Source organism: Pelophylax lessonae (assembly GCF_965119305.1).
Source record: "Pelophylax lessonae genome assembly, chromosome: 7".
Classification (NCBI taxonomy): Eukaryota; Metazoa; Chordata; class Amphibia; order Anura; family Ranidae; genus Pelophylax; species Pelophylax lessonae.
Window position 1 is genome coordinate 68330661 of NC_138774.1, and position 19655 is coordinate 68350315.

The 19655-nt window shown below is 45.8% G+C and overlaps 1 protein-coding gene across 1 annotated transcript in view; it reads right to left on the bottom strand.

The window, feature by feature from the left end:
- Nucleotides 1-19655, bottom strand: part of LOC309559477 (cytochrome P450 2A4-like) — a 106139-nt gene extending 86484 nt beyond the window's left edge. The window contains exon 1 of the mRNA XM_082262751.1: nt 19451-19655. Within this exon, the coding sequence (XP_082118877.1) occupies nt 19451-19630 (180 nt within the window). The 5' untranslated portion in view covers nt 19631-19655. The remainder of the gene's footprint in view (nt 1-19450) is intronic.

Sequence of the window (19655 nt, forward strand, 5' to 3'; positions counted from 1 at the left end):
CGTTCAACCGCCGGACAAGAGAGGATCCCTGAAATTACGCCACACTTGAAGCGGAACTGCTTCTTACTCCATATCTTGGATTAAATGCTCCTCTGTGTAAATCCTTTATTACCACAGCGGTTGATGGATCCGTGTCACGGCTGTGACTTCAGCTCGTTCAGTTTTCTTTTTTTCTGCTCCTACCTTTCCCCCTTACCATGAGTAGATTCCACTACTCCCTGAACTTTGGGACTGGACAGGGTTCTTTCTTAGATTTACTTGTTGGTGTTTTATTTTATCTTCTTTTGTTTCTGTTGTCCCCTTTTTTTTTGCCCTTCTTTCCCCTCCTCTGCCTCATATGTGATTGACTGTCTCCTCAAACTCATCAAAAGGACTGCACCTCCACTTCGTGCGGTTCTGGATGTTCCTCCATCCTGGAGACCAATGGTTGGGTTCCACCGGAAGTCAAGATTTCACTATAGTGCCACGCAAGTGTTCCTCTACTTGATTTTTAGCATCTCTCTTAAGATTCCATGACGATTACATTTGTGTCCTTAAATGCTAAGGGTTTGAACAGCCCATTTAAACGCAAAATGATGTGGTCGGAAGCTCGGAAATTACAGGTGATGTGTTATGTGTCCAGGAAACGCATTTCCACGCTTCCAAAGCTCCCAAGTGTTCAAATGTGCTGTTCCCCCATATGTTCTTTGCAAATGCTGAAGTTAAACGCAATGGTGTCTTTATCGCGATCAAAAACACGGTTGCTTTTACCCTTCACGAGGTACTCACCGACAAGCTAGGGAGGTATGTGATTTTGGTTTGCACTCTGAATGATGTGTTATATACCCTCACTGCAGTGTATGCTCCCAATCAAGGGCAATTACGGTTTTTGAGTAAGCTCTTTTGTAAAGTCAAATCCATTAGTAAAGGCATATGTTTGATAATGGGCGACCTCAATACAGTAGTGGACCCCTCCATGGACTGTACCTCTTCTCCACAGACGCATAAAACGACCTTACAACCCCTTCTACACTCAGAATCCCTACACGATGTATGGTGATGCCTACATCCTGGTGAAAAGGACTTCACCTTCTTTTCAAATCCGCATAAAACTTATTCGAGGATAGATATGCTACTGACTGATCTCCCTTCCCTATGTCGGATATCCAAAGTCACCATAGGTACAATCACGTGGTCTGACCACGCCCCTTATCTATTGAGGTTCGGGAATCTCACAATGTAACACCGGTACGCCTTTGGCGCAACAACACTCGTTTATTTGACTCAAAATTACATGTAGAAAAATTGGAACGTAGTCTAGTTTAATTTTTTGAGACTAACTCTACCCCGGACGTATCATCCCCTCTCCTCTGGTGTACGCATAAGGCGTATATTAGAGGACTCCTCCTACAAATGGCCTCCAAGGCTAAGAAACAAAAACAGGCCTCTATTTTGGAGATCACGAAGCGAATTGCTGAGCTAGAAACACAAAATAAGCTGCATGCCACTCCTCAAATATCTGACCTCTTACAGCAATGTAGACTAAACCTTAGGCAACTGTTACTCTCAGACTACGATAAACATCTGAGCTACCTTAAGTCAAGTTCCTATATATACAATAATAAGGCGGGGAAAAAATTAGCGAGATTGATCCAACTTAAACAGGCTAAGACACGGATAGCTCATATCATAGATCCTAAGACAGGCATTAAAGTCCACCACCCGGTTCAAATAGCTAACACATTTAAAGATTATTACCAGACGCTATATAATCTGAAAGATGACTCTGCCACTTTCCAACCCACACAGGAAGGTATCTCTTCGTTCTTGTCCTCAGTGTCACTCCCCTCGGTTCCTTCTCAGACCTTGACTGCAATTAATGCACCTATAACCCTGAAAGAAGTGAAAGCGACGGTTCGATCACTAGCATCTAACAAATCCCCAGGTATTGACGGACTCTCGGCCGAATACTACAAAACTTTTATAGATACTTTATCCCCTATACTGGTAGATCTCTTTAACGATATAGGCAAAGACGGTATCATACCTCCTGAAATGCTTAAAGCTATTATTGTTACACTTCCCAAACCAGGAAAGGACCCCACTTCCCCTCAGAATTTCAGACCCATTTCTCTATTAAATTCGGACTTGAAACTGTATGCCAAAATTATAGCAAATAGACTAGCTGACATCACTCCCTCCTTAATAACCCCTGATCAAGTCGGATTCGTTAAGGGCAGACAAGCTCCCGACGGTACTCGCAAAATTTTTTAAATTTGATCCACACAGCCTCTACGAACAAATTGCCCTCGGTCCTTTTGGCGATAGACGCCGAGAAGGCTTTTGATAGGGTCCATTGGGGATACCTCAAAGCGACACTCCAAAAATTTGGTTTTGGGGGTTTTATTTTATCTTCTATTCTGGCCCTCTACACATCACCTTCCGCCCAGGTGTTCACATCAGCGGCTCTCTCAGAGACATTCTCCATAACGAATGGCACCAGACAGGGATGCCCTCTGTCTCCTATCATTTTTACGTTGGTCATGGAACCTTTCGCTGAAGCTATCAGGTCCAATGTATCCGTCTCGGGTATTTCCTCTGGGTCACGATCGCACAAAATTGGCCTATTCGCTGATGATGTGCTATTGACGGTGAAGGGAGACGGGGCCTCCCTGGCCTGTGTGAATTCTGTCATTAAAACATTTGGGAACGTCTCATATTACAAAATCAATCCAACTAAATGTCAGATTCTTCCACTAAATGTTTCAACGCGACTCAAAAACTCCCTCCAGCTGATTTTCCCTGGAAATTGGGACCTGAACAACATTCAATATCTCGGTATTAAATTAACACGACAAATCAATTCCTTGTATGATGTCAATTTTAAGCCGTTACTGCAGTCCATTAAATCGGACAGCATCTCTCTCTCTAAACATGATATTTCATGGATGGGGCGCATTGCAACATTTAAAATGGTACTTCTACCCAAAATTTTATATCTATTCCGGACTATTCCGATTCTCCTACCCGCTACCTTCTACACACAATTAAATGCTATCATTAGATCGTTTATCTGGAAAGGTACTAAACCTAGAATGTCATTCACTATCTTATGTAAACATAAGTCCCAGGGGGGTATGGGTTTACCGGTCATGAAATCGTACCATGATGCAGCTCTTCTTGATCAAATTCAAGCTTGGACCACTCCCTCACATAATAAATACTGGGTACATATTGAGCGAGATTGGATACCGGGGGGGGACTTTAAATCACTGTTATTGGCAGCAACCATGAGAACCAAACTAACAATACCAGACCATCCTTTCATTTCCGCCACTATCAGAGCATGGCAAACTCTGCACAGGAGGACGAAGGTTACAATATCTATCCGAATAGACAAATTGCCTCTGTATTTTTTTGCGCATCTGATACCAGATCTGCCAATAGATCTTTGGGTGAAAAAGGGTTTTCATTCTCTTTCAGAATTATCCAAGGAGGCTACGCCTCTGATGATCTTCCATAAGCAATGTATACTCCATCTAACTAACACATTGCCCTCCCAAGACATATCGGTTCCTCGAGATGCGTGGCTTTTATATCAAGGGGATCATATTCAGAAAGGAGGTATTTCTAAATTTTATGACCTTGTTAATCGCCCTACACAAACTTTGCGCTCTAAGGCATTGACTAAATGGGAACAGGACTTAGGACAAGTATTCTCGGATAGGGATTGGAGCAGAGCTCTCCACCATAGTTTTAAAGCATCACACTGTGTACTACATTGGGAAAATGTATTTAAGCTTACTTATAGATGGTACCTAACTCCGACCAGACTGGCGTTAATGTACCCCGGTACATCCAATCAATGCTGGAGACAATGTGGGCACGCAGGGAGTTTATTGCATATCATGTGGCAATGCAAATCTGTAATAAGTTTCTGGAGATCGGTGTTTAAACTATTTGCAACAGTCACAGGTTGTATACTGCAACCTTTGCCAGCCCTTGCTCTGCTGGGCCTGGGTATAGATAAGGTCCCGGTCATGTTTCGTACCCTACTTTTGAACATCTTTATTGCAGCAAGACTGACTATTCTTAGTAGCTGGAAAACGGACAATGCCCCTGCTGTAGCAGAGGTAGTGTCCAGAGTACACCTCCACTTCTCCCATGAACATGCGTTTGCAAAGACGAATGGTACTGTTAAAATGTTTGAGATGAACTGGAACACGTGGAACACAAAATATAATCTGTTGTGGTAATGTAACCCTAACGGGTAGACTAATGAGGCTCCCTTCCCCTCCCCCTCTTCCCCTCTCTTTCCCTTCCCCTTTTCCTATATAGTTCAAGAAGGTAGTTTATCCATGCCTTCGACGTACTGTTTGGCTCAATATCCTGCTTCCTGCGATTATTGTAATTCTTTGAGTTGATGTACCTAAATTTCTATGTCTGTATTAATGCTACATCTTGTTTGGATTGTAGTTACCTTTGATACATGGATATGGCTATGTTTGTACTTGTTTATCTTTTCAATAAAAATTTAAAGATTAAAAATCTAAAATCGATGTGGACCACTGATACCTGCCTATCTCCAGCCTCTCCCTAAAAGGATTGATAAGATCGGTTACTGCAAACTCCCCCCACACAGCAAAATCGATTGTAGAACACTGACCCTAAAAATCAGCAGCCTCGCCCTAAAATGCCCTACAACTCGCCCTGCCTAAAACACTCCGACCTGTCCCTCAATTCTATTCGGACACAAATGATTTTTGCCTGTCTGTCCCTAATCAGCAGCCAGCACGTATGATGTGTGCTCTGTCCCTGAACTACAGCATAATGACGCAGCGGCGCTCCGTCTTGAACTTATAAAGACTTGGTCACATGCTTCAGATGGCCAATCACAGCTACTAATACATTTGTAGGCATGGCTGGGATGGCTTAAGGCACACCAGTTAAACGCTTGTTGATTGGCTGTTGAAAGCCCGCCATGAAAAGCGCGCCAGTGCATACAAAACCGGGAAATAAAATGACCGAACACGGATTTTTACCCGAACATACAGTAAAGTTTTCGGGTCCGTGTTTGGGTAACAAAAATCCAATTATTCGGTACGAACACGAATAATACAGTCCGTGTTCGCTCAACCCTAGTAGTGAGGAGTGACATTAACAATTACGCCCTTAGAAAGCCTAAAGGCAGTGATTGGTTTTGGGGGTCCTGTACATGGCTAGACTGCAAAAAAGTCTCACACATGTGATATCCCAATACTCAGGAGAAGCAGAAGAATGTATTTTGAGGTGTAATTCCACATATACCCATGGCATGTGTGAGCTATATATAATTTCAATGACAACTTTGTGTAATTTTTTTTTTGTCATTTTTCAAAAATCAAATAGTCAAGGGGCTCAACATGCCTCTCAGAAAATTCCTTAGGGTGTCTACTTTCCAAAAAGGGGTCATTTTTTTTTGGGGGGGGGGGGGGCTGGGGTTGTACTGCCCTGCCAATTTAGCACTTCAAGAAATGAGATAGGCAGTCAGAAAGAAAGCTGCGTAAATTCCAGTATTTACACCATAGTTTGTAGACGCTAAAACTTTTGCACAAACCAATAAATATACGCTTATTGAGATTTGTCAAAGACATGTGGCTAAATACATTTTGGCCTAAATGTATGCCAAAAATTTAGTTTATTGGAAGCTTTTTATAAGAAAAAGTAGAAAATGTCATTTTTTTCTCAAACTGTTTGGTATTTTTTTGTTTACATCACAAAAAATAAAAACCGCAGAGGTGATAAAATACCACCAAAAGAAAGCTCTAATTGTGGGGAAAAAAGATTGCATGACCGCGCAACTGTCAGTTAAAGTCACACAGTGCCAAATTGCAAAAAATGGCCTGGTCGTTAAGGGGGAAAATCCTTCTGGTCCTGAACTGGTTAAGTAAATTTTAAGTCAAAAATGCAAAATTTAACATGTGTGAAAAATGAATGGGAGAAATCTTGGTCTGACAATGAAAGGGTTAAAGGGGAAACAACTAATAAGGACTAAGCTGGGGATTGAGGAACTAGCACTGTATTTCTGTTATATAGGTGCACGTGATCGTACGCATACCAAGAGCTAGAGGCAGGGACAGCCTGCCTGAATGCATAAACAAGAGGAGGGGGGAGAAAGTACTCTCATGCAACAATATTGTATCTGCTGGGAGGGAGGTGAGCAATAGGCATGCCTGACAGGGAACTTCTAGTCTGCCTCTTTCCTAGCAAGCTTCATTTTAAACTGGCCATAGATGGATTGAAACTCAGCTGGTTCAGCAGGGACTCCTAGAATTTCAATCCACGTGTCCATGCCTGTTCGAGAGAAGTTGATTAGTATATCTTTATATATATATTATTTTTTTTATAAATATAGATCTATGTTTGTTCCAAACGTGTTTGAATTCACTTACTGTTGAATGACTTACTACCTCTCTTTTTGTTTGTACCTTCTCAATAAACCCAGGGGACAAAAGCATACATTAAACTACTTATTACCGTTATATACAGTAGCACCCATTTTTCCCCCTGAAAAAAACCTGCAGAGATGCTTCAGTTGAACACAAGAGAGTGTTCCTGATCCTTCTGCATCCAAATTGTGGAAACCCTGGGGTGGGTATTAAGGAACATCCAGTACAAAAGTTGATGACACTCAGATGTCAGTTGGAATAGTTTATTGGATTAAGGTATAAATGAAGCCAATGAGAAACGATTAGGGGACTTATGTTAGGGAAAAACATTGGCCACATTTATACCTAAATTCAATAAACATTTCAAATTAACACCTGAGTGTCATGAACTTTTGTCCTGGATGCTCCTCAATACCCACCCAAGAGTTTGTCATCTACTAAGTGTTCTCCTTGAAGCTACCAGAGAAGCAGTATCCCGGGACCCGATCCTACACTGCATCTTCATTGCATAGTAGCCTCTTTGATGGAGAACTGATATCGATGTTATATCCAACTATATTATTACTTTGCTTCTATTAGTCAAGCACTGTCATGCCTACACATCAGTCAAATTGTGTTAACATCCATTTAATAAGATATAATCACAAAGTTGTTTATTCTTCACATGAAGGGTGCTGTGAACACTGCTTATAGCTACTGGATCTGGAGATATGCAGTAAGGGAAAAACGTATTTGATCCCCTGCTGATTTTGTATGTTTTCCCACTGACAAAGAAATGATCAGTAATATTTTAATGGTAGGTTTATTTTAATAGTGAGAGACAAAATAACAACAAATAAAATCCAGAAAAATGCATTTTAATGAGTAAAATAAGTATTTGATCCCCTATCAGTCAGCATGATTTCTGACTCCCAGTTGTCTTCTATACAGGTAATGAGCTGAGATTAGGAGCACTCTCTTAAAGGGAGTGTCCCTGGGGGCGTGGCCTGACCGCGATGGTGTGAGGACGCATCTTGTGCAAGCTCCTGCTTCCCTGAGCCTACCGCTTAACCTGTAGCGACCACCGAACACCCACTTTCCTACTGGCGATGCCACCAAAGAAGCGACCGCCCTCCCAGCCTCCCAGAGGGGTCTCTGCTCGCTCCACGGACCTCCGCGACCTCTTTTTAGTGACTCCTCGGAGCCGCCGCAAGGCGGCCAAGATGGCGGCGCCCCGATCCTCTCCGGCCTCCACGCTGCTCCCGGGTCCACCTTCCTCCTCTGGATTGCAGGTATCTCAGCTGCAGGGGCGCAGCCCCAACCCCTTCCTGCCCTACGCTGTGGTGTCCCCTCGATCCACAGACTCCGGGGACACAGAGGAGGACTGGGACTGGAAGGCCCACATTAAGGCCTTGCCGACCAGGACGGAGATTGTACACTTGATCACCACTATGGTGGAACAATCAGTTACTCAGGCCTTGGAGGGGCTAAGGGCGGACACTGCGGCTCTGGGACACAGGGTGGCCTCCCTAGAATCCGGCCAGGATGATATTCTGCATTCCCTATCAGCCTTTCAAGAGTCTGCTTATACTCATGACACTGCCCTTAATGCGCTTATGGATCAGCTTGATGATTATGAGAACAGAGACAGGCGCCAGAACATACGCATTAGGGGCCTTCCTGAAGCCACCAGAGCTCCTGACCTGATCCCCTCTGTCCAGGGTATTTTTCGCCAGATTTTGGGAAACAGAGCCCCTGAAGTCATTGACATAGACAGAGCGCACAGGGCATTGCTCCCCCCACCGAAGGAGGGGGAGCCACCCCGGGATGTCATATGTAAGCTTCATAAGTATACTGTGAAGGAGGATATTATGAAGGCCGCGCGGCCTATGGCTGTGATTGATTTTGATGGCGCCCAACTTTCTCTGTTCCCCGACCTGTCTAGGCAGACACTCATGCAACGGCGCTCCCTGCGCCCCCTGCTGGACACCTTGCGCTCTCATCAAGTGGTGTATCGCTGGGGCTTTCCCTTCCGTCTCACTGCCTCCAGGAATGGCAAGTCGCCGTTCTCCGCACCAAGGATGACCTGCAATGCTTCTGTGCAGCCCTGGATGTCCCCTTGACAGATTTCCCTGACTGGAGACTGCAGAGTACTCTCCCCTTGCCGCAACACCCCGAACGGTGGCAACAGGTCACCCCGCAAGGAGGGAAACGTCGCAGAGGCTCAGCCCAGGCCTCCCAGCATGACTGAACGCTGTCTACTTTAATTAGAGGCTTGCCGGATGGCGGGCACTACTACCCTTTGCTGCTCTGGGGGGGCCTGGACGGGTCCCCCTGTCGTTATGGTGGTATTTGCACTATGTTATTAACTATGTTTGACTCATTTATTGTTGGTTTCAGGGTGGGGTTCTCCCCCCTGCGGGCTGGGGCTTACCCGGGGCTCTCTATGGCCGTGGATCCCCCCCAGCCCGGCTGCAGGTCATGTTTGCTTAACTATTGTTGCTTTATGGCTCGGAGATGCATTGCTCCTCTCACTGGTGGTTCAGTCACTACCCCGCAGTAGGTGGCCCCGTGGGTCTGGGTAATCCCAAGTCCTCGAGGGTTTTCTTTCCATTTTTTTGTCATGGTTAGTTGGAGCGGCCCCCTCTTTTTTGAAGCTAAGGGGGTGCATCCTTTCAGGATGGCTCTCCATAATGGGGACAGTTTTTGTCTCCTGCTCTCTCTCTCTTCTACTCCTCGTTTCTGCTCTCACGTTCTTTCTGTCTGTTTTCCCCCCTCTGCTTCCCCCCCCCCTTTCCTCTCTCCCTTTTCCCGGGTGGTCTGATGGGGGGGCTTGGGGCCCACGGTGGATGTGTGGAGCAATGCGTCTTGGAGTTCTCTCTGCTTCTCTTGCCACTTGGGGTGAGGCTTTTGACTGCCTGTTATTTGCCTGTTCCCCCCGGTTACCCACTGATGTTCCATGGCTGATATGCTGCGAGTGACCTCGTATAATGTGAGGGGGCTTTGTTCTCCCAATAAGAGGGGGAGGATGTGGCAGGAACTGCGCCACTTGCGCCCTGATGTGCTTTATTTACAAGAGACGCACTTCACTGCCTCCTCCACTCCTCGCTTACCTACCCAGGTGTTTTCTCAGTGGTATCATAGCGTATCCCCAATTGCCAAAGCCAGGGGGGTTTCCATAGCTATCCACAAGCAATGTCCTTTTGTGCTCATGGACTCCCTTACGGATCCTGAGGGACGTTTCCTTTTTCTGAAGGGTACGATCCACGGCCGCACGTACACTCTTGCTAATGTGTATGCACCTAACTCTAGAACAGTCTCCTTTTTGTCCTCAGCCCTTACCAAGCTCACGGGGTTTCGGGAGGGCATTGTTATCTTGGGGGGGATTTTAATGTAGTCCTTGACTCCACCCTGGACTCCTCCTCAGGATGCTCTCCTCTCTCTTTCCGAGCTCAGAAGCACCTTCGGAGGCTGTTCAGGGCCCTGCATTTGGTAGACTGCTGGAGGATCCTCAATCCTGGGGTCAGGGACTACAGTTACTACTCCAAGGTTCATGACATGTACTCCAGGCTGGATTTGCTCATGGTGGGCCAATACCATCTGGACTCTGTCCATGCCGCTTCGATTGGGTCCATCACACTCTCTGATCACTCCCCGGTCTCCCTGACGTTCGCACCTCCCGGTGCTCACCATGTGACCTGGATGTGGCGCCTTAATGAAAACCTTCTAGATGACCCCTCCATTTTGGGTCAGGTTACTGAAGAGGTACGCTCCTATTTTGAGCTTAACTCTTCGCCTGATGTCTCTCCGTCAGCTGTATGGGAGGGCCATAAGGCTGTGATCAGAGGGGTCCTCATTTCGCACGGCGCCCGATTGAAGCGGCAATGACAACAGGAGATTTCTGATTTGTTGGACCGGATCCACGATTTGGAAATCAAACATAAGCGTGACATGGCTCCGGAGGATGCTCGGTCCTTGGAGGAGCTTAGGAATACCTTGTCGTCTTGTCTAGAAAGACGGGCCAGGGACAAGCTGCGCTTTTGGGCACACCGTTTTTATGAGCATGGGAACAAGTGGCCCGTATGCTGGCCCGTATGCTGCATAAACGGTCGGAGGCCCGTCGTGTCCACGCCTTGGAGACTTCGGAGGGAAAAGTGGTCAGTTCCCCTCGCATAGCCACTTGCTTCCAACGATTTTATGAGTCCCTGTACCATCTCCCGCGGGCTGGGGGGGGGGGGGTCGGTTGCCCGACATTCGTGACTTCGTGGCGGACTCCGGGCTCCCCAGGCTCCCTGACGGGGTCTTGGAGGAGCTGGAGGCTCCCATTACCGAGACGGAGGTGAGCAGGGTGGTTTCTGGTTTGCCTGCAGGCAAGAGCCCGGTTCCAGACGGCTTCACGAACCACTATTATAAGTCCCTGCTCCCTGTTCTTGGCACCCAAATGTGCACTTATTTCAACGCGGTGTCGGCTGAACGGCCCCTCTCACCTGAAGCGCTGATGGCCCACATTGTGGTACTCCCGAAACCAGGCAAGGACCCCCACCACTGTGCCAGTTATAGGCCCATCTCTCTCCTCAACACTGACACCAAGATTTTGGCCAAGATTATGGAGCTTCGCCTCCAAGACCTTGTCGCGTCCTTGATCCACCCTGACCAGGCGGGATTCATGCCCCTCCGAGAGGCCCGGGACAATACTGTTAGGGCTCTCCATGTGCTCCACTGGGCACAGCATGGACCAGACAGACATCCCTGTCTGGCTCTATCCCTGGACGCGGAGAAGGCCTTCGTCAGGGTGGCCTGGCCATATCTGTCAGAGGTTCTTCGATCTCTGAGGCTTGGGTCCCGTATGTTGGGGTGGATCTTGGCCCTGTATCATGGCCCGAGTGCCAGAGTCAGGGTGAACGGGTTGCTGTCAGATCCCTTTCCCATTTATAATGGCACCCGGCAGGGGTGCCCCCTGTCACCCCTCCTTTTCGCCCTGGAACCCTTCTTGAGGAGAGTGAGGGCGACATCTGACATCGCTGGTGTTACGGTGGGTTCTACGGAGCATAAGGTGTCGGCTTATGCCGATGACCTGCTGTTCTATCTTACCGCAGCTCTCTCTCCCAGTATTGGTGCGCAAACTGGACCTGTTTGGGCGGCTTTCCAATTTCAAGATCAATTATGATAAATCCGTATTGCTGCCTCTCCATGTACCCCCTGATTTGGCTTTCACTTTAAGGCGATCCTTTGGCTTTAGATGGCGGGAGGACTACCTCCCATACCTTGGAGTGAACATCTCCCCTGACTTAAAAACCCTGTATGACAGGAACTTCGGAGACTTGTTGGCATGCATCCATCTTGACCTGGAATCGTGGGCATCCCACTCGGTTACTAGGTTTGGTCGCATTAACGTGCTTAAAATGACCATCCTCCCCCGACTGATTTATTTGTTTAACACGGTCCCCATGCATTTACCTGTATCCTTTTTTAAGCGTTTGCGTCGGGCTTTTTTGAAGTTCGTCTGGAGGGAAAAGAGCCCCCGCTTGGCCTATGCTGTCCTCAGGAGGACGAAGGCCGATGGTGGCGTTGGTCTCCCGGATGTCACCCTATACTATTCCGCCCGGTGATCGTGGACTGTCGGCCTGGACGTCACCCCTGCCTATAGCCACACTTCGCATTTGGGACGGCCTTAATGCGTCTGGCGCTCTGTCCTCCGGCATGTCCCCTGGCCACCCCTGGGTGGATTTCCCTGGTTCCCCCCGGGGGAAGATATATGCTTTTTTCGCTCTTGGAGTGCTGATGGCAAACTGTACTGCGGGAAGTTCGCTCCTGCGGGCACTTTGCTACCCTTAGCGACTCTACGGGACCGCTTCGGCGACTTTCCGATGTCCGACTGGCGATATAGACAGCTGTCTGACTTCTTCGCCACACTCCAGAATGCCCCACGACCGATTACTAGCCTCTCGGCCTTCGAGAAGTGGTTTGTTGACCCCCCGGAATCCTGCCATCTACTGTCACATATGTACAAATTGCTATTGAGTGGGGTTTCCTCCTTGCCTCCCTACTTCGTGAGGGAATGGGAGAGAGAGCTGGGGGTGGTATTCCCCACAGCTGTCTCGCATCCTGCGATTGACCCATGTTTCCTCCATTAGTACCAGGATACAGGAGTCGGCCTACAAATTCGTGGCCCGATGGTATAGGATCCCTGCCAAATTAGCCCGGATTTTTCCGGGCGCGGACCCCCATTGTTGGAGAGGCTGCGGACAGGTGGGTACTTTCCTCCACATCTGGTGGGAGTGCCCCCTACTGCAGTCCTTCTGGGACACTGTCCATCATTGGGTGTCCAAGTTGTCGCTTACTCCTCCTTCTCGCACTCCCCTTCAGTACCTGTTCCATGATACCCGCTCCTCACTCAAACGCTACAAACGTAGTATAGTTCCTTTCCTGCTGAACGCCGCCAAGTGCCTCATACCGAGGCATTGGCGAAGTTCCGCCTGCCCCACGCTTTCCGAGTGGAAACGGGAGGTCAACCTGGTCATGGAAGCGGAAAGGCGAGTTCTCACATCACAGGGCAGAGGGGAACGCTTTAAAGACACTTGGATGGGGTGGATGTTTTACTCTGATGAGATCCCAGATGTGTGCACAACTACTACTAGCAGCTAAACACTGAGACTCTTGACTGATCTTCTCCTGCCTGGGGCCCACGCCCTCCAACCCGGACCTCCTCCTCCCTACCTGTTTCCTCCCTCCTATTTGTCTTTTCCCCTATGCTGTTTTTCTGTTTTTCTAGACCTTATCTCTCTCTCTCACTGTTTTTTCTCCGAGGCCAGTGGCTAACTCTTCTGTTGTATACACTGTAATATGGATACTAATGTGTTCTGTTGTCTGAAATATGCGTGATGTCTGTTGGGCTCTCCGGCTCCCTTTGCGGAGACCCTTTTTTGGGAGGCACTGACAGACTCGGCGCATCCTGGAGGTCCTTGAATGTACTTGCTATTTGGCCGATATTGGCACACACCTTCACAATGCCTGACTGATTGACCCCTATGGACGTTCCTGTTGCATTAACGGTGTCCGGACTGCTTATGATGCCGATTGTGCCTTTTTTTTTTTATGTCCTTTCTAAATGCACTTGTGTACTCTTTTACTGTTCTGTGTCTTTGTATGTTATTTTGAATTTGTTAAATAAAGATTATTTTTAAAAAAAATAAAGGGAGTGTTCCTTATTTTCAGCTTCTTAGCTGTATAAAAGACACCTGTCCACAGAAGCAATCAATTAATTAGATTCCAATTTCTCCACCGTGGCCAGGACCAAAGAGCTGTCCAAGAATATCAGGGACAAGACTGTAGACCTACACAAAGGCTGGAATGGGCTACAACACCATCGCCAAGAAGTTTGGTGAGAGGGTGACAACAGCTGGTGCAATTATTCACAAATGAAAGAAACAGAAAATAACTATGAATCTTTCTCGGACTGAGGTACCATGCGAGATCTCACCTCGTGGAGTTTTATTGTTCATGGGAACGGTGAGGAATCAGCCCAGAACTTCACAAGAGAATTGTGTCATTGATCTCAAGGCATCTGGGACCATATTCACCAAGAAAACAATTGGTAACACACTAAGCCGTGAAGGACTGAAATTTTGCAGCGCCCGCAAGGTCCCCGTGCTCAAGAAAGCACATGTACAGTCCCGTCTGAAGTTTGCTAATGAACATCTGAATGATTCAGTAGAGAACTGGTTGAAAGTGGTGTGGTCAGATGAGACCAAAATCAAGCTCTTTGGCATCAACTCAACTCATTGTGTTTGGAGGAGGAGGAATGCTGCCAATGACCCCAAGAACACCATCGCCACCATCAAACATGGAGGTGGAAGGTGGAAACATTATGTTTAGGGGTGTTTTTCTGCTAAGGGGACAGGACAACTTCACCGCATTAAAGGGAAAGATGGATGGGGCTATGTACCGTCAAATCTTGGGTGAGAACCTCCTTCCCTCAGCCAGGGCATTGAAAAGGGGTCGTGGATGGGTATTCCAGCATGACAATGATCCAAAACACATGGCCAAGGCAACAAAGGAGTGGCTCAAGAAGAAGCACATTAAGGTCCTTGAGTGGCCTAGCCAGTCTCCAGACCCTAATCCCATAGAAAATATGTGGAGGGAGCTGAAGGTTCAAGTTACCAAACATCAGCCTTGAAATCTTAAAGCGGAGTTCCACCCATTTTTAATAGGTTGGAATACATAGATCTATGTAATCCCCTTTAAAACGGCTTTTACCAATGGAAACTTTTTTTTTTTTGCTAGTAAATACCTTAATTTCTGCTTTATTCCTCCTCTCCTCACTTCCGGGTCCGATCGGCGATGACGTCATTCGGCGATTCGCAGTGTCTGCTGGGATGTATTCTATTCCAGAAATCTCGCAGTAACTGAGCCGTGCCTGCCCCGCCTCCGCCCCGCCTCCTCTCATTGAGTTGTATTGTATGAATGTATTAAGGCCATTCTCTGCCCCGCCTCCGCCCCGCCTCTTCTCATTGAGTTGTATTGTATGAATGTATTAAGGCCGTTCTCTGCCCCGCCTCCGCCCCGCCTCCTCTCATTGAGTTGTATTGTATGAATGTATTAAGGCCGTTCTCTGCCCCGCCTCTACCCCGCCTCCTCTCATTGAGTTGTATTGTATAAATGTATTAAGGCCGTTCTCTGCCCCGCCTCCGCCCCCCCTCGGGGCGGAGGCGGGGCAGAGAACGGCCTTAATACATTGCATACAATACAACTCAATGAGAGGAGGCGGGGCAGAGGCGGGGCAGAGAACGGCCTTAATACATTCATACAATACAACTCAATGAGAGGAGGCGGGGCGGAGGCGGGGCAGGCACGGCTCAGTACAGCTCAGCTACTGCGAGATTTCTGGAATAGAATACATCCCAGCAGACACTGCGAATCGCCGAATGACGTCATCGCCGATCAGACCCGGAAGTGAGGAGAGGAGGAATAAAGCAGAAATTAAGGTATTTACTAGCAAAAAAAAAAAAAAAAAAAGTTTCCATTGGTAAAAGCCATTTTAAAGGGGATTACATAGATCTAAAGTTCCAAAAATGGGTGGAACTCCACTTTAATGACTTGGAAAGGATCTGCAAAGAGGAGTGGGACAAAATCCATTTTGAGATGTTTGCAACCCTGGTGGCCAACTACAAGAAACATTGGACCTCTTTGATTGCCAACAAGGGTTTTGCCACCAAGTACTAAGTGATGTTTTGCGAAGGGATCAAATACTTATTTCACTCAATAAAATGCAAATCAATCATAACTTTTTGTAATGCGTTTTTTTGGGGGGATTTTTTGTTGTTATTCTGTCTCTCACTGGTAAAATAAACCTACCATTAAAATTATAGACTGTTCATTTCTTTGTCAGTGGGCAAATGTACAAAGTCAGCAGGGGATCAAATACTTTTATCCCTCACTGTAACTCCTCTTGGTATATACCAAACTGTACTCCAATGAAACCCATAAAATACTGCATTATAAAAAAATACTGTATATTATGGCTATCTGCCACAGTGATGCAATCTGTAAGACTGCATTTCATTGAATTTCACCCACTGTTCTATCTTACTTGACCAAGGTAGAAAATGTTCCACCCTCACACGGTTGTTTTCACCTTTAAAGGATAAGTTCACCTTCATTATACATCTGTATATAGGATGTAACATGTTACTGTGCTCCAGCCCCTGCACCCCCTCATCCTCCGCTATGACAGCAGGTGGGGGGTCTTCAGAGCTCCACACAGAGTTCTGTGAATGAACTACAAGTCCCGTCTTCCACTGCGGCTGATGGCTTGTGGTTCTGAATGAACTCCAAGAGTGCTGATGGGTATTCTCCTAATTCATTGATTCTTCTTGCAATTCATTAACTGTCTGCCCGCGCTGAGAGTCTGCAAGAGCCTGACATTGCACCCACGATCCACTGATCACAGGTGCAATGCTTTACAGGCTGCAGTGTTAAAAAATATTATATGCACATTTTTTTACATGCAAAATCATGTGCATGTATTATTTTTATTTATTTTTTTACAAAAGGAGAACTTATCCTTTGAATATAGCACAGGAGTAAAAACAGACAGGCTACAGCCTAGGTCAAAAAATAAAACTAATAATGAGCAGATTTTTCAAGTTCTGCTCTTTAAAATTATTGTAAACCCTTTTTTTGAATAACAAACATGTTATACTTACCTGCTTTGTGCAATGGTTTTGGGCACCGGTAGGTATCGGGAGAATGCATTAATGTAAAAAACCTTTAGCCACTTTAAATGCAAATATACTGTATACTATGTATGCTAAGAGCTGCTACGTATCTAGTAGATCAGCCCTCAAATTTTCCACTCGCCTCCTCACATTTTGCCAGTTGAAAATGATTGAAGGCGAGCGAGGAGAGGAAGAGACAGAACTGGGCGTGCAGGGGTGGGCAGTGTCCATATCTGTGATGAGGGGAGGGGGCGCACTAGGAGCTTCTGCCTTCACCTGCCTGACAGGAGTGAATGTCATTCTCCCTCCTGTTATTGCAGCAGCACAATGCCATACCTGCCAACTGTCCCGTTTTTCCCGGGACAATCCCGGCAAATAGGAGCCTGTCCCGGGTATTTTAAAGTGTCCCTGTTAATCAGGGACATTGTAAATCATTTAAAAAAAAAAAAAATTAATTTTGTGCCACACAGTGTCGCTCTCACCCCAGCTAGGAGTTGTAGTTCTGGCAGCAGGTTGTCTCTCTCTCTCTGTCTCACTCTTCCCGCCTGTCGCAAATTTAACGTGTCACCGAAGGCAGGGTGTCAGCATGCTGCACTTTCCAAAATCCGCCAGCAGGGGGAGGCAGAGCACCTTCCGACAAGCTGGAGGCCTCACACTCCATTAATTACTACTATCAATAATGTTTTTTTATAGATATAATTTATACACCTGTTAATTGATACATATATATATATATATAGTTTTCTAGCTCTAGATAAATGTGTGTACATATCCGTGTATGTGTATGTGTGTGCATATATATATATATATATATATATATATATATATATATATATATATATATTGCTCAAAAAAATGAAAACAGACCTCAATCCTCAATGGGAAAAATCTCATGCTGGATATCTATACTGGTATGGACTTGGTATGTGTTAGGATGGTATGGACTGGGTAATGTGTTAGGATCTATACTGGTGTGAACTGGGTAATGTGTTAGGATCTATACTTGTATGGACTTGGTAATGTGTTAGGATGGTATGGACTGGGTAATGTGTTAGGATCTCTACTGGTATGGACTGGGTAATGTGTTAAAATCTATACTGGTATGGACTGGGTAATGTGTGAGGATGATATGGACTGGGTAATGTGTTAGGATCTATACTGGTATGGACTGGGTAATGTGTTAGGATCTATACTGGTATGGACTGGGTAATGTGTTCGGATCTATACTGGTATGGACTGGGTAATGTGTTAGGATCTTTACTGGTATGGACTGGGTAATGTGTTAGGAAGGAAAGGATGCCACATTGTTTTGTGTAAATGGAAATTATCACCCTACAGAGGGCTGAATTCAAAGACAGGTGAATAAAGTGTGAAATGTGCTCAGGTGTGGCCATACAAAAAATGTAATATGTAAATATAAATAAAGTGCAAGGTGTAAATAAGTACAATAAAACCTAATTATACCAGATAGTATAATCATACTTATTTACACCTTGTAGTTTAATTATATTTCCATATTACATTTTTTGTATGGTCACACCTGAGCACATTTCACACTTTAGGATTGCAGGGAATTGTGATGAGAATTTTAAACTTTAGGCAGAAGTAGTGCAGCTGAATGGGAGAATTGAGGCTACTTTGGCCTCAAGTTTTCAATTCCCTTTTCAATTTCCTGTAATTCTCTCTTTATGAAGTAGACCCTATAATCTGATAAATAGGCGGAGATTAATTATGTGGAGTGGGCGGAGCTTCAGGGAAGTGGGTGTGGTAATTGATAGCTGTGCTGCAAAGTGTCCCTGGAATTTTTTTTCAAATGTTGGCAACTATGCAATGCATGATTTCTGGACTCCTCCGTTCCAGCCACTTATCTCTCCTGCAGCCTTTAATCACTTCTCTCCTTCCAAGCTCCCCCCCCCCCCTGTTGGTTTGTTCTCCTCAGCCAGGTCACTTTCACTTTGTATGTCTCCTCTCACTTATCTTTATCTTCCCTGCACAATGGTAAGTCAGCAGCGATTCTTGTACTCCTCTGCTCACATTAACCCTTCATCTACTTCTATCTTTCAGCTGTCCTCTCCATAAATCTGTACTGTATGTCCTGCAGCCTCTGGTCCCAGCTCTGAGCATTCCAAGCAGCCATTTAGCTGACCCTGTCCTGTCCCAACATACAGCCTTAGCACTTTCTCTACAGCCCTTCACTCTGCTCTTCATTAATATATATTATTACAACCCATACCCCCCCCCCCCCCATTTCAGTCTCTTATCCCTAGTAACTGGTGAACTGTGGCTTGGCCAGTGTAATTGTATGTGCGTTTTTTACTGGATTTTAGGTGCATTTCTATTGAATTTCTATTACAAAGTGCGTTTTCATGAAAGCGCTTTAAATTCCTGCATGTTGCATCTTTGATGCGGCTTCAGAAAATGCACTGTGTAAAAGAATTCAATAGAAGTGTACCTAAAATCCAGGTAAAACACACATACAATCACACTGTTGTTATTAATATTTATTTGTGCAACTTCTGCATTCATGCAAAACATTTAACAGTGTAATTTTATAAAATAATTTTTTGAGGGCGCATTTAGGGGCGGGGCAGGGTAGGGGTTAGGTGGGGCAAGTAGTGGCGAGTAACCCTTAAGGCCTGGCTAGTAGCTCAGGACTTGAACTTTTGAGCCCTGTAGTAGATCACAATAAAATGGCAAATCAAGTTATTCTGTCTTCAAAATCATCAGATTATCTATTATTTATTGAGCATATAAATATAAACAAATATAGATATACAATAAGAAGGTCTTTCAGGGCTACAGCTTCCACTGCTTGCAATTGAGCTTTAAATATTCCTCAGTTCTTACTTTTATCAAAGACTTGGACAATTCTGTGGTGCTCATATGCAGAATTGTGCCCAACAGGGGCAATGTGGGGGGTCCAGGAGGCAAACTTCGGCTCATTAACTTCTTCTTCCATGAGAAAAAATACATTACAAAACTGATAAAGACAGCCAGTAGAATCGAGCCCGTTACTCCCAGCTCCATTGTCCTTCCACACGAACACAAGAAG